The sequence below is a fragment of the Pseudopodoces humilis genome, chromosome 25 (assembly GCF_049639895.1).
Source record: "Pseudopodoces humilis isolate 2021_Gansu_Grassland_sample_001 chromosome 25, ASM4963989v1, whole genome shotgun sequence".
Classification (NCBI taxonomy): Eukaryota; Metazoa; Chordata; class Aves; order Passeriformes; family Paridae; genus Pseudopodoces; species Pseudopodoces humilis.
The window spans coordinates 6675219-6688516 of NC_142224.1; the positions used below are offsets into that span (position 1 = coordinate 6675219).

Here is a 13298-nt window from a genome sequence, read left to right on the forward strand (position 1 = left end):
GACTCCTTCCGGCTTCCCCCGACGTGGCCCAATGGACGCGCGCGCGCTGCGGGATTGGCGCGCGGGGCCGGCCCTGGCAGCCGCGCCAATGGGCGCTTGCCGCGTGCGGGCGGGGGCGGGGCCAGACGGCGGGGCCGCCGCGGCGGGGCTGCTCCGCGCGCCGGGCCGGGCCGAGTCCAGCCGAGTCCAGCCGGCCGGTGCTGAGCCCAGCCGAACCCAGCCGAGCGGTGCCGAGCATGGCGCGGTTGCCCAGCTGGGCGCTGCCCTGGCTGCTTCTCTTCGGTTTCCTGCCCGCCGCAGGTACGTGCGGGACGGTGCGGGGAGGCGGCGGATCCCCGGGCTCTCCCAGCCTGGGCCGTGACGCCGACGGTGCGGGGCCGTTGGGGAGGAGCGGCCGGTGCTAAAGTGCCACCCCAGCCCCCTGTCCGGGCCGTCCTTGTCTTGGCTGCCCACACCGGGAGCAGGTTCTCACCAAGGGTTTGTTTTCAGAGCCGGTGGCGGTGATGTCGGTGGACGTGGGCAGCGAGTCGATGAAGATCGCCATCGTGAAGCCTGGGGTGCCCATGGAGATCGTCCTGAACAAGTGAGCGGCTGTTCCGCTGCGCCGAGAGGTGCCGGGGGAGAGGTGCCGGGGGAATCCGGTCTGTCCTGCCGCGGCTGTTGCCTCCCCACCCGCCCCGGGAGCGGGCGGAAAGTGAGGGTGGCTGGGACTCGGCCATCCCTGTTCCTGTGCTGCTAGAGGAAGGCTCCTATCCTCCCGCGCAGGCTTGTGACTCAGTCTTGCCCCAGGTGGGCAGCTGCGGGGCATCGTCCAGGACGGTTTGTTAACTCACCTTTAAGGTGTTTGGGTGCGCTTTGGGTACCTTTCCAGCAACTGCCGAAAGCCCACGTGGTTAAGGACGGGTTGTGGTGCAAACCCAAAGGGGCACCCAGTTCCCACCTGTCCCCTGATTCATAGTTCCCCGCAGAGCCAGGTTTGTTTTTGCTGCAGCTGTTCAAACCCCACACTTACAGCATGGGTAAATCTCTTGCATTCAGCTGCTGCTGCTGCAGCCCATATTCAAGCCACTGAGTGAAGAATCTGCAGGTGAGAGAGGACATATGATCAGGTACATCCTTGATTTCTGGGGGTCTGGAGGTAACAAGGAGATTTCTCACACAATTCCCTGAAATTTGGCAGTTATAGATACTGTATAGATATATAGATATAGGGGGGAGGAAAGCAAAATAGTCTAAATGAAAGCACTGAAGGAGGGGGCAGCTTCTGTGGTAGCCCCTTAGTCCTGTAATGGGAACAACATCCTTCTTCACTGGAGACCAGAATGTTCACCTGTTTCAACTGGTTTATTCCTCTTTCTGTCTCCTCAGGGAGTCACGAAGGAAAACACCTGTGGTTGTTTCCTTGAAGGAGAGCGAGCGTCTCTTTGGTGACAGTGCGCTGGGGATGGTAAGAGTTCCAGTTCACAGAATACATGTATTCCACATTGTGATAAACGTCTGAAACAGCGTTTTATTGTCCTGCGCTTCTCATCTCCTTGGTGTGTTATTGGCTCTGTGTAATGTCTGTGTGCTCATAATCCCATAGCAAGAGTTGTTCCCCACATAATCTGGGAGAGATTGGTTTGAGAACAGCGTAACTGAAGGAATGCAAGTGGGTGATGTGGGGTTTTTTTCTGCAGTCCATAAGGACGCCCAAGGTGGCATTCCGATACTTCCGGGATCTGCTGGGTAAGCGGATCGATAATCCCCACGTGGCACTGTACCAGTCCCGATTCCCAGAGCATGAGTTGGTGAAGGATGAGACAAGACAGACTGTTATCTTCAAGTTGTCCCCGTAAGTGGCTACTTCTGGGTTCTTTGTGGGATGGATTTCAGCTGCTAGGCTTCTGCAACTCATTGTTGATGCCATCATTTTCTTTCCCACTGTAGAACGATACAGTATTCTCCCGAGGAGATGCTGGGGATGGTCCTGAACTATTCACGTGGTCTGGCTGAGGAATTTGCAGGTTGGAAGGATTTAGCTTTTTCTTGTTTGTATATGTATGTGTTTGTACACTATAGGATTCAAATAGAGACCAAAAATGTTCAGAAACCCAGGGGTTTTAGAAACAGGGTGTTGGTTCTCTCTAGCTGTAGGCTGTAAGCAAGACTTAGCAGCTATCCAGTTATCATTTGTTTCTAATATTGGGCAAGTTTGGGATCTTAATCTTACTCTTGGGGGCAGACACCCCATTTACCACCTAGCCCTGCAGTGAAAGAGTCTTACAGGCAGTCTCTGGAGAAAAATGTTTTCTGTCTCATGTGTGTAATCAGAGTGGAGGCACATGGGAGGTAGCTGCAGGGGAGAGTGGAAGTGGCTCTGTGAAGGCTGTGCTGTAGCTGTTCTGGATGGAAACTTGCTGTTGGAGCTGAACTAAAAGAGCAAAAATAGCCCTTTGGTGTGAAACTTGCTAACAGAGAAGAGGCTGTCATGCATATTTCATGCTGTGTTGCTAATGAAATACTATAGTAATGAAAAGTGGATAAATCACTAGGAGGCTTTGTCATGTGGTCAGTGACACTACAGCCAGTCCAAAGACTTTTTGCTGGAGAGTGAATATGTTCCAGTGACAATGTTAGGCTCCATGAAGATAGGCTCCATGAAGATAGTATTTGTTGAAATGGAAGGCTATCCAGAGCATTTGAGAGTATCCTGACACATGAAAGTGAGGTCAAGTAGACTTTTGGCTTTGTGCAAATATGCCAGTCCGCTTGGTTTCAGTAGGATACAGAGAGATTCATCCCTAGGGACCCTGACTGCTGCTGCAGGGTTGCATCCTATGTGAGTCTTCACCTTGCCTTCTCTGGGTTTGCTGCTGTCACTCTGTCTCAAGAAGTCTTTGCATGTAGCTACACTGATGCAGAGTTCCCTGCAATTGTTTTAGAGCAGTCCATCAAAGACGCAGTGATCACAGTTCCTGCCTACTTCAACCAAGCAGAGAGGAGAGCAGTTCTGCACGCTGCCCGCATGGCTGACCTCAAGGTGCTGCAGCTCATCAATGACAACACGGCTGTAGCGTTGAACTATGGAGTTTTTAGGAGGAAAGACATCAATGCCACGGCGCAGGTAAGTGCATTTGGGAGATGCAGAGAGTTCTGCCAAGTTGCCTGCATTCAGGGGAGAAAGTGCTGCAGAAAAAAATTCAAGAGAACTTCCAGTGGACTCTGCTGATCGAGCAATCTCCTCTGTTTCCATGTGTTCATCAACAAGACAAAGAGATTAAGCCCTGTGTGCATGGGTGGTGAAGCCTGAAAGCTGCTGGAGTGAGGGCAGATCCTGGGAGTTCTCATTTTGTGAACCTGTATTTGTTCCTTGCCCATCAGCTGGAGAAAGTAACAGCAGTGATTACTTGAAGTATTGGAACATTGACTCAGAAGTACTTGATTTTCTTGAGACTGAAGAAAGAGCAAAACTTGGGGTTTTGAACTGTGAAATAGATTAGAAGTTTTGTTGTCTCCTGTCAAACATGACCCTGAACACTGCCTGTGTTTGGTCAAAATATGACTCCTATCCTTAGGGTATAAAGTCAGTCCAGGGAGTGGATAGTTGTGGCCTGTATCACACTGAAAGGGTTCTTCCCTTATTCATGGGGTATATCCAGGTGTTTCTGCTTCACTGTCACAGCTTTTCTTTTCAGAATATCATGTTTTACGACATGGGAGCAGGAAGCACTGTTTGTACTATTGTTACATATCAGACAGTGAAAACTAAGGACTCGGGAACCCAACCTCAATTGCAGATCCAAGGCATTGGGTAAGAATTCCATGCGAGTTGCACAAATTCCACAGGTCTCAGGAAAGAAACAATTTGTTTCACAATCTTCTCATCATGTAGAATTTTGCAGTGAGGCTTCAGTAATTTAGATAGCTGAAGGGGAAACATTTGGAGCAAGACGGCTCCAGTCGGGAATAATTTTAGTGTTGCTGTCTTTTGTAGGAGGTAACTGAGAACTTCCAGGAGCCTAGGAGGGAACCAGTGTACTTAGTTTGACTTAGGCTTGCCTTTGATAGCCTCAAGCCATGTGAGCCTATTCCATTTCATGTAATTTTATAGAGTGTATCAGTTGGAAAAGGAAGAATACACTTCTAGAGAGGAATGAAAATGCAGTGTACTTAATGCATTCCCAAATAAAGAGGGGAGTGCTGTGCATACCCAGCCCAGCAATTTTAACTCTTAACGCATTTATGTTGCTGTTTTCAAGAAAATACCTGGGACCTGATACAGTTGTCCTTTGGCTTCTCAGCTGTTTGACGTTCTTAGCAATAAGGCATTTACCTAAAATATTACGAAATTTCCTGTTGAAAGGCTGCTGTGGTAATGAATCTTTTATTTCTGTTTTTCTTCCTTTCATTATAGTGTGTTGTTTTGGGGGGACAACCTTTGTTCTTTCACAGTCATTACAGCTGATAATACTGCAGCTACTTTTGACCACTTGCTGCTCTGCATATTTGTGAAATAATACATGAAATTTATATTCCAGTTTGGTTTCAGATATTACACCTCCCTTCATTCTTTTTCTCAGGTTTGACCGTACTCTTGGAGGTTTAGAGATGGAGTTTCGTCTCCGGGACTACTTGGCAAAACTCTTTAATGAGCAGCACCCTTTAAAAGATGTCCGGAAGAATCCTCGGGCCATGGCCAAACTGCTGAAGGAAGCCAACCGCCTGAAAACTGTGCTGAGTGCGAATGCTGACCACATGGCACAGGTCTGAACTTCTGCTGGGGGGGCTCCTGCTTTTTTTTGGGCTAAGTGTGGGTGGGTTGAGGACTGGTGTAAGGGAACACTGTCCCTCTGCAGCACAGGTCTGCTGAGGAGCATCGCTCCTGGTGGTCCCTCTCAGCTTGTGCCCGCTTGGTAGCACCGGTGATTGAGTGGATTGAAGAAGAGTTATTCGTGTCAAGTATGTTAAATAAACTTTCACTGAGAGAAGCTGTCTGTTACACCCATGTTCCATGCTCTCATCACTTTAGCAATGGTAGGGTTCAGATGAGTGTGATCAGGTCTGTTGTGTGTTACAGAAGCCAGAACTATTTGCACACTGGGCAAGGACTTTGCTTGGAAAATGCTCCACAATTAATTTCATTCTGCCCGTTTTTTTTTCTGGACAGATTGAGGGACTGCTGGATGACATAGACTTCAAAGCCAAGGTCTCAAGACAGGAATTTGAGGATTTGTGCTCCGACTTGTTCAAGCGTGTCCCAGGCCCCGTGCAGCAGGCTCTGAGTAGTGCAGAGATGAACATGGTGGGTTTAAGAAAATTCGTTACCAAGCCTGAAGCTTCTGTGTGTGGAGCTGTTACCACATCATGATTGAGGCATCAGTGGTTGTGTTATCAGGACTGTTAGGAGGTAGATGCCTCCTATTGTGACAGTGATGTTGGTGCTACAGAGAGTTTGCCTGCTGCAGTGTCGAGCAGGAGTGTGTCACACTTCCCCTGCACTATCTACCAGAAATTAGAGACTTGGAGGAGGGGCTTCTTTGTCTTAAAACACTTTACGCTTGTGCTGTAGGTTTGAAGTAATGATGTTTCCCCTTTTTGTCTTGGTTCTGGTCTTACTCCTGAAGTTTTAACTGAAGGAGTCTGGAAACAAAATTACAGGTGTTTGGGCTTCTCCTTTGCACACTCCCTGTTGTGGGCTGCAGTGGGACCAAACCTGTGGCAGTCCTTTGGAGGGGAGTCACTGCAGGTTAAATGCTTATTTTCCAGGGTGCCGTGACTCTTGATCAGCTTTGGGATCTGGTATTCAATGCAAGATACTGAGTTACCTCTTAGAGTCTCTATTTCTGTCTGTTCAGATCCAACCGGCTCTTGGGGTCACTGTCTCCTGTGGCATTGAGCTATAGTTTGTCTAATTTTGGGTCAAGCCCCATGTTTCAGGTGACTTGAAGCCATGGTCATGTTGTCACTGTTTGACAGACCTCACCCCAGGTGCCTCGTTGTTGGCACAGCTGATGTTCATCTGAGATCTGTTGGGCACTGGCCTGCATGGGGACAGTAGGGTGTAGTGTGGGTGTTCTTAGAGCACCATATCAGCACGTGGTGACTGGGGAAGGAGCATAAGGAAGCCCTGGACCTAGCTTTCCAAAATTGCTTTCTTAAGACAAGGTGACTGTTTCCAATCCCTAGGATGGAATTGACCAGGTGATTCTAGTTGGCGGTGCCACACGGGTCCCCAAAGTGCAGGAGGTTTTGCTGAAAGCTGTGGGCAAGTGAGTATGTGAGGCCCCCTTCTAGTCTGTCTCCCACTGACAAGCTGCTGTTTATGTGGAGGCTGCAAACTTCATGTCTATTGCTTTTCGCTTCGTAGAGAAGAGCTGGGCAAGAATATCAATGCCGATGAGGCTGCTGCTATGGGTGCAGTCTACCAGGCAGCTGCTCTCAGCAAAGCCTTTAAGGTGAAGCCCTTCATTGTTCGGGATGCTGCTGTGTTTCCTATCCAGGTAACCTTTGGTTTTCCTTCTCTTGTGCGAGCTATGGGGCTGTACTGGGAGAAGCAATCCAGGTTGGAACCTCTCGGCTTCCTTTGAGCATAGAAGCTCTGGAGATCTTTCTGCCAATCTAATAAAGAAAGCAGAAGGAGGTCTTTACAATAGAAATGCGGTATTCAAGGAGCCAGGCATATGTAAATATCAGTCAAGGAATATTTGCCTGCCCCCTGACTTTTGCATGGGGCAGAGCAGCCGAACACTGCTGATGTAAGATGCCACAGTTTGCAGTTGCTGAGTGTTATTCTCTGTTTGTGATGCAGGTGGAGTTTACTCGTGAAGTTGAGGAGGATAATAAATCCAGGAGTTTAAAGCATAACAAGAGGATTTTGTTCCAGCGCATGGCGCCCTATCCCCAGCGCAAAGTAATCACTTTCAACCGCTACACAGATGACTTTGAGTTCTATGTCAACTATGGAGATCTGACATTCCTGAGCCAGGATGACCTGAGGTGAGTTAAGCCTAGCACCCGAGCCGGCAGCTCTGTGGCAATGCAACTTGCCTGACTGGAAATGTATTGCCAATGTGTGTGACTGGCACTGGCTCATCTGTTTTCTGAGCTGCATGTCCTCTAGCAAACAGGGCCCTGCCGGTTCCTGCTTTTTGCAGTTGCCCATTGCCACCAGCATGAGCGAGAGCAGGGGTTGGCTGTCCTGCAGCACTATTATCCTCTGAGTTCTCTGCTTTTGTCTCTGTGTCATCAGAGTTTTTGGTTCTCTCAATCTCACTACTGTGAGGCTAAAGGGAGTTGGGGACAGTTTCAAGAAGCACTCGGACTATGAATCCAAAGGCATCAAAGCACACTTCAACATGGATGAGAGTGGTGTACTGAGTCTTGACCGGGTAAGCACCACCCATTGGGATGGTTGTCAGCTGAAGTATTTTTCAGTTCTATCCCTCTCTCTGGTCCCTGCTTAAAACTAATCCTGAGCTTCTATTTCCAAGGTGGAATCAGTGTTTGAGGCCTTGGTGGAAGACAAGTTGGAGGAGGAGTCAACACTGACAAGTAAATGCGGAATTTCGATATTCATACTGACGGTTGTTACCTGTAGATGCTGAAATAACTAGAAGCACTGTGTTTCTTTGGGTTTGGGGTGTGCAGGTTACACAGTCAGACTGCATGTGTGGCTGTCTGTGCACACAAGGGGAGGTTGGAGAAGTATGAGTCTGGAGTGTGTGAAGCTCACCTACACTACCAAGGGAGCCCCTTGGTGATCATTGCAGTTGTGAGGGGAAGGACTGAGAGCTGAAGATGACTTTCTTCCTCTGGATATGTAATATTTTGATTTTTTTGTCTCCCATCAACAGAACTGGGAAACACTATCTCTAGCCTGTTTGGGGGTGGTGGCCCTACACCGGAGACCGGAGAGAACCTGACAGAGTCAGTTCAGGTGAGCCCCAGGGTGACTGCTACTGGAAGGAAGCCCTTTTCTCTTGCTGTGGCAGTTACGTAGAATTACCTGTTCTGTGAAACATTGTGTGGAATTTCCACATTTTAAACATTTTGTTTTGCTTTTCACTTTACTTGCTTGTGATGACCAGGAAGAGGAAGAGAGCCTAGCTGAAGGAGTTAAAGAAGAACAGAGGGAGAAACAAGACCAGAAAAGCCATACTGTAGATGCTGGTGAAGAGCAGGGACAAGAGAAAGAGCAGTCTTCAGATCAAGCAGAAACTGCCTCTCCGAAAGTAGAGTCACAGAGAAAGGAAGAAGGCGAGAAATTAGAGCCTCAGGTGAGCATCAGATTAAAGGAACGGGACTGGTTTTAGTACCTAAGAAATGGCATTTCCTCAGTGGAATTCTCCCTTCTCTGAAATGCCCTGCCTTTGAAAAGAGTTGCAGAATCTGAAAATCTGTTCCCTTGCTTGAGAACATCCTTTGTGTTACAGGGTCCCAAAGAAAATAGAGAAACTGCAAAAGAGGAAGAACCGTCTAAAAGTTCCAGTGACAGCACAGCTACCAAAACAGAGGAAGAGAAGATCAAAGCACCCAAGAAGCAGAAGCTTGTCCATGAGATCACCATGGAGCTGGATGTAAATGATGTGCCTGACCTGGAGGAAGATGAACTGAAGAGCTCGATGAAAAAGTAGGTTGAAATGGCTCTGCTGAGTTAGAACTCTAGATGAAGGAGGTAAATTGCTTTGGAATGGTGATGGCTCTCATAGAGCACTGCTGACCTCAGAAGCCAGTGTGTGTGATGTGCCGCTCAACCAAAGGCACTTGCTACCTTTCATTTCTCTTCTCTTTGCGTGTTAGACTCCAAGACTTGACAATCAGAGATCTAGAGAAACAGGAAAGAGAAAAATCAGCCAACAGCTTGGAGTCATTCATCTTTGAGACCCAGGTAACAGAGGGATATAAAGAAATGAGAATTCCAGGAAAGCAGCAGAAGTGTTTTGCACAGCTTTTGGCTGATCTGAGTTCTGAATTGTTTAAGCTGGGGGAAGCTGATTTAAGAGTCCAGATTTTGTCTTTCAGTCACTTTTTCTAATGCTGTCAGGCTTCCCAGGCCCATGTTTCCTCCATACAAAACGAAGCTTCCCTTCAGCGTGTCTAACACTTTGAAAATTGCCCCCAGACTGTAAAAAAGCTACAGCTTCTTAGGAACTGTTGTGCAGAAGAAGCAACTAGTGTTAAGCGTGTGTGAAATAATGACTTGCAGTGTTACCATCATGGGATGTGGGTGTATCTACACCTGGTGTTATTACCATTGTGCTCCTGGCAATGCTGGGAGCAGAACTCAGATTTGGAAGGGTGCAGGCAACACCCCATCCTAGTTGCGAGTGAGTGCTCTGGTTGTTTTATGCTTCCAGGCTCAGTGGTGTTTGACCAGAGTGCTTGCTCTGTTTTTTTAGGACAAGCTTTACCAAGAGGAATATCAGTTTGTCTCAACAGAGGAGCAGAGAGAAGAAATTTCCAAAAAGCTTAGTGAGGCTTCCAGTTGGATGGAGGAGGAGGGCTATGCAGCTGCAACAAAGGTATTGCTATGTGCAGTCAGGATACCAGTCAGCTGTCACTGGCATGGAAGTGACCACAGAGGCTTTGTAATCTGGTTATTGAGAGTTTCTTGCTTCATCAGTGCATTATGCACAGAACAAAATAAGAAGCTGTCCCAGCCATTGATGTTTTTACAAGAGCTTCAGCAGGAACCTGTTGTCTGATGGCTTATTCATGTGGCTCTTTTTACTGCACTGAAATTGTGTATTTGATAGAGTGAAAAATAAATGCAGTTACAACTTCTTGAGTTGGCAGCGTTAAACAATGGTCAAACTAAATCTCTCCTTTCTCCTCTCCCCCATTTTCAGGAGCTGAAAGACAAGCTTTCAGAGCTGAAAAAGCTGTGTAGGAACCTTTTCTTCCGCGTTGAGGAAAGGAGAAAGTGGCCAGAGCGCCTGGCCGCTCTAGAAAGTCTGCTCAATCACTCCACCATCTTTCTCAGGTAAGGGCAGGCTTTTGGGAAGGAATGTCATGCAACTGGTCATGTAGGAGCTGCCAGCAGAGCGAGACCAGAGTGAATGTGAAAGTCAGTGGCCCTTTCTGAGAAAAGGCAAGCAGGACCCTGCTCCCTGGTGTCCTGTTCTGCAGGACCTGTGAACAGGCACACATGAGCTCTGTCCAAAATAGGGGGCAGGAAGAGTCCAGTGTGGTTGTTGTGATGTTTTTGTATTACTGGAGCTGTAACCACAGAGTTGTCAAAGTGCAGTCTGCTTGGCTTAACAAAAATAAGCTTTCTTATCTACAAGGGGAGCCCGAATGATTCCAGAGTCTGACCAGATATTCACAGAAGTGGAACTGAGTACACTGGAGAAAGCCATCAATGAAACAACGGTACTGAAGGATGGTGATGCTGGGGGAGGGTGGCGTGGCAGTTTGGGTTGTGACCTATACTTTCATTCAAGGTCATGGAGTAGAATATGCATGTTTTGGTTTTGTGCCACCAGCAAGTCATTTGTGTGTTTCGGTGTTTCCTAATGCCCAGCCTGACCCCATTGTGCCTGGGCGGAATTGTGGTTCCTGTGTTGCATGTGGAATTGTCTCCAAGGTGGGGGTTGAGCCCAGTGATCTGACTGCGCTCGATTTTTAAAGGCAGGTGCTGGGTTTTGTTTCTCTTTGTCCTATGTCTGGGTAACTGAGAGGTTGGTGGAAATGTAGCACGGAGGAGAGCTGTCCTGAGTAAAGCAGAATAGTCAGGGGCAGTGACTTTGAGACACTGTGGTATACAGCAGTTCCCAGAACCCAGAAGCATTCCAAGAGCACCTCTTCCCTCGTGTCCCACAGATTTGGAAAAATGAGACACTGGCTGAACAGAACAAGCTTACTCCTACTGAGAAACCTGTGCTGCTCTCTAAAGATATAGAGTTCAAGATAGCAGCCTTGGACAGAGAAGTTCAGTATCTTCTGAATAAAGCCAAGTTTGCAAAACCCAAACCCAAAAGGGAGAAGAACGCCACAAAAACTGATTCAGGCAAGAATACTACAGCAGCCCCTGAGACTGAGAATACTATCCCTCCCACGGAGGGGAAACAAGAAGGTAAGTAGCAGACTTGGAGCATGTATGTAACTCCCTATTATATAATTGCCACATGTAACACATGGTGTTTCTCTTGATTGAATGGGAGCTAAAGAAGGGAGGACAGTAGTTGACTGTGAGATTGAGTTTGCTCTTAATTTTCAAAGACAACTGGGAAAAATCTATGTATAAATTATTTTCAAATTTCCAAGGATAGTCAGTAGCTGTCTTGCTGACTTCTAGGAAAGATAAGCCATTTGGAAAAAAACCCAAAAACTCTTGGGGCACTAGGACTTGCAGTTTTTTGAACTTTCTAAGATCCTCAGGTCCCAAGTGCCCTGATCCTTTTAAATCTGGAGTGCTGTTTGTCAGCATTCCTGTTGGTTCCTCTGGTCTGAGCAAGGTTTCCTGCTCACAGTCACAGCTCCAAAGTTCATCTGCCTGTGCAACCAGTTAGTCTCCAGGACTTCTGGGGACATAAAGCCTGGCACTCAGAGGGGAATATGGAGCAGTTTTGTGGTGCTTCTCTTGAGTGTTGTAGAGTGATCTGCTGTGAGAGTGAATGATTACAGTCCTGCTGAGGCACCACAGCTGGCTGGTTTAACCTCACCTTCACTCACCTAATACCTTTGCACTTTGTCTCCTGTGTGTTCTCCCTTGACTTTTGTTTCTTTTTGCTTTAAACATAGAAAAAACGGAGGATATTGATCCAGCCAAGGAACCTCCTACAGCTGAGAAAGCAGCAATAGATGATAAGCCTGGATCAGACTCTGGTGGGTAAATGTTTTGCTAACAATCTGGAACTTGCGAGCTACAAGTGCAAGGTGTCTGGGGTCTCCTTTGCAGATTTTTATCTGTAAGAGGTAGTATGATGGTAGAACCCCTGATTCTTGATCCATTTCTGCAAACAGGAAGACAAATTTTGTTTCCTTGCTGTTCCTATGTCTTTGTTGTTCAGAGTGGAATTCTTATGCACCACTGCTGCTTTGTGCCCCTGGCCCTGCAGTCTGCAGCCAGTCCCACAGCTGTGAGACGGGCTCTGCTTGAGAGCTGCTGTGCTGCTCCTACTGCCAGGGCAGCACTGTTAACAGAGGCAGAGAGTTCATGTCTGGAGCTCCATGGAGCTGAGTGTCAGCCCCCAAAACCTTTGTACCATGGACTGCAAGTTTTATGGCAGATTTTGCAAATGCCAGAGACTCTCAGTGCTGCTTTGTATGCTGTGAAAACCACTGCAGTGTGAAACTGAGTTTGCTTCATCACACAGGGTCCAAAAAAGAGAAGGCAGAAGCTGGAGGAGAAAGCAGGAAAAACGATGAATTGTAACACCCTGAAATCCCATGAGTGCCAGCATCTATTTATTTCCTTGTTACTTTCTTGTTTTTCTTATGGACCTGGTTAGTCATGATGTAAATGGAACACAACAAGAGTCTGACAACACAATGGGCTAGAGATGTAAATTTATTTTTTTGTTCTTTCTGCAGATTTTGCCTCTACTAACTTAGTGAATTGATTTTTGTTTTTCTTCTATTATGTGTGGCAGATTGCCCACCAAGAATTGTCTCTGTTTCAGTACAGAAGTCACCAAAATGACTTTCCTGTGGGGAGAAAGCAGTAAAGTAACATCTTAAGGTGTAGGAAGTAACTTGGAACATAAACTCTTGTGAAGATGATTACAGAAGGATATAGACCTGAAGTGCTGTTGTCTTTGCATATGAGGCCCTGACTTAGAGCAAATGTGCGATTTCAGCTGGTGGGAGGTGTATTAATACTTGGATTCATGAGAAGGTGGAACAAAACTGGGAAGGCAGATGATCTGTGCTGTGAGATATGGCTGTGTCTGTTTTCCATAGGCTGTTTGTAAAAACTGTCTGTGCTCTGTAGCAGAGTCTAAAAATCATGGAGTGAGACTTGACAAAAAGATTCTGTTTATACTTTTAAAAGTTCAGAAAAGGCAACATTGAATGCAGAGGAGTGGGAAAGATGGGCCGCGTTGGCACATCCTGTAGTCAGTCACAAGGACAGTGACATGGATCAAACAACCAAACCTGGAAAGTCTAATGGCAACTGGCTTCCTTGGTATTTTGTGCACTTGGACCGACTTAATCGTGTGATCTTCCTGTCCCTGGCCGTGACCTCCTGCCTCCTCGGACCGTCCCTGCTGCCGCCACACACACGAGTGGGGTCCGACGGCTGCGAATGTGCATCTGACATTGTTCTTCATTCTGGCCTCTTCAACCAAAAATAAAAACGACACTTCCTTGAC

General features: G+C 47.3%; 1 protein-coding gene across 1 annotated transcript; it reads left to right on the plus strand.

Annotated features, from left to right (window-relative positions):
- Positions 1-120: 120 nt before the first annotated feature.
- Positions 121-13297, plus strand: HYOU1 (hypoxia up-regulated 1). Its single transcript, XM_014259845.2, has 24 exons — positions 121-300; positions 490-583; positions 1369-1447; positions 1680-1834; positions 1930-2006; positions 2925-3106; positions 3678-3793; positions 4563-4746; positions 5150-5284; positions 6169-6251; positions 6350-6482; positions 6791-6978; positions 7232-7370; positions 7473-7533; positions 7836-7918; positions 8070-8258; positions 8415-8611; positions 8782-8869; positions 9381-9503; positions 9831-9964; positions 10269-10353; positions 10804-11056; positions 11725-11808; positions 12300-13297. Exons 1-24 carry the CDS (start codon positions 237-239, stop codon positions 12356-12358), a joined length of 2985 nt encoding a protein of 994 aa, XP_014115320.2. The 5' UTR covers positions 121-236; the 3' UTR covers positions 12359-13297.
- Position 13298: the final 1 nt, after the last annotated feature.

Excerpts from the sequence above, each read along its gene's own strand:
- HYOU1 (XM_014259845.2), top strand. The coding sequence starts at position 237 with ATGGCGCGGTTGCCCAGCTGGGCGCTGCCCTGGCTGCTTCTCTTCGGT. Across the intron at positions 3,794-4,562 it reads TTGCAGATCCAAGGCATTGG|GTTTGACCGTACTCTTGGAG; the intron begins GTAAGAATTCCA and ends TCTTTTTCTCAG. Across the intron at positions 4,747-5,149 it reads ATGCTGACCACATGGCACAG|ATTGAGGGACTGCTGGATGA; the intron begins GTCTGAACTTCT and ends TTTTCTGGACAG.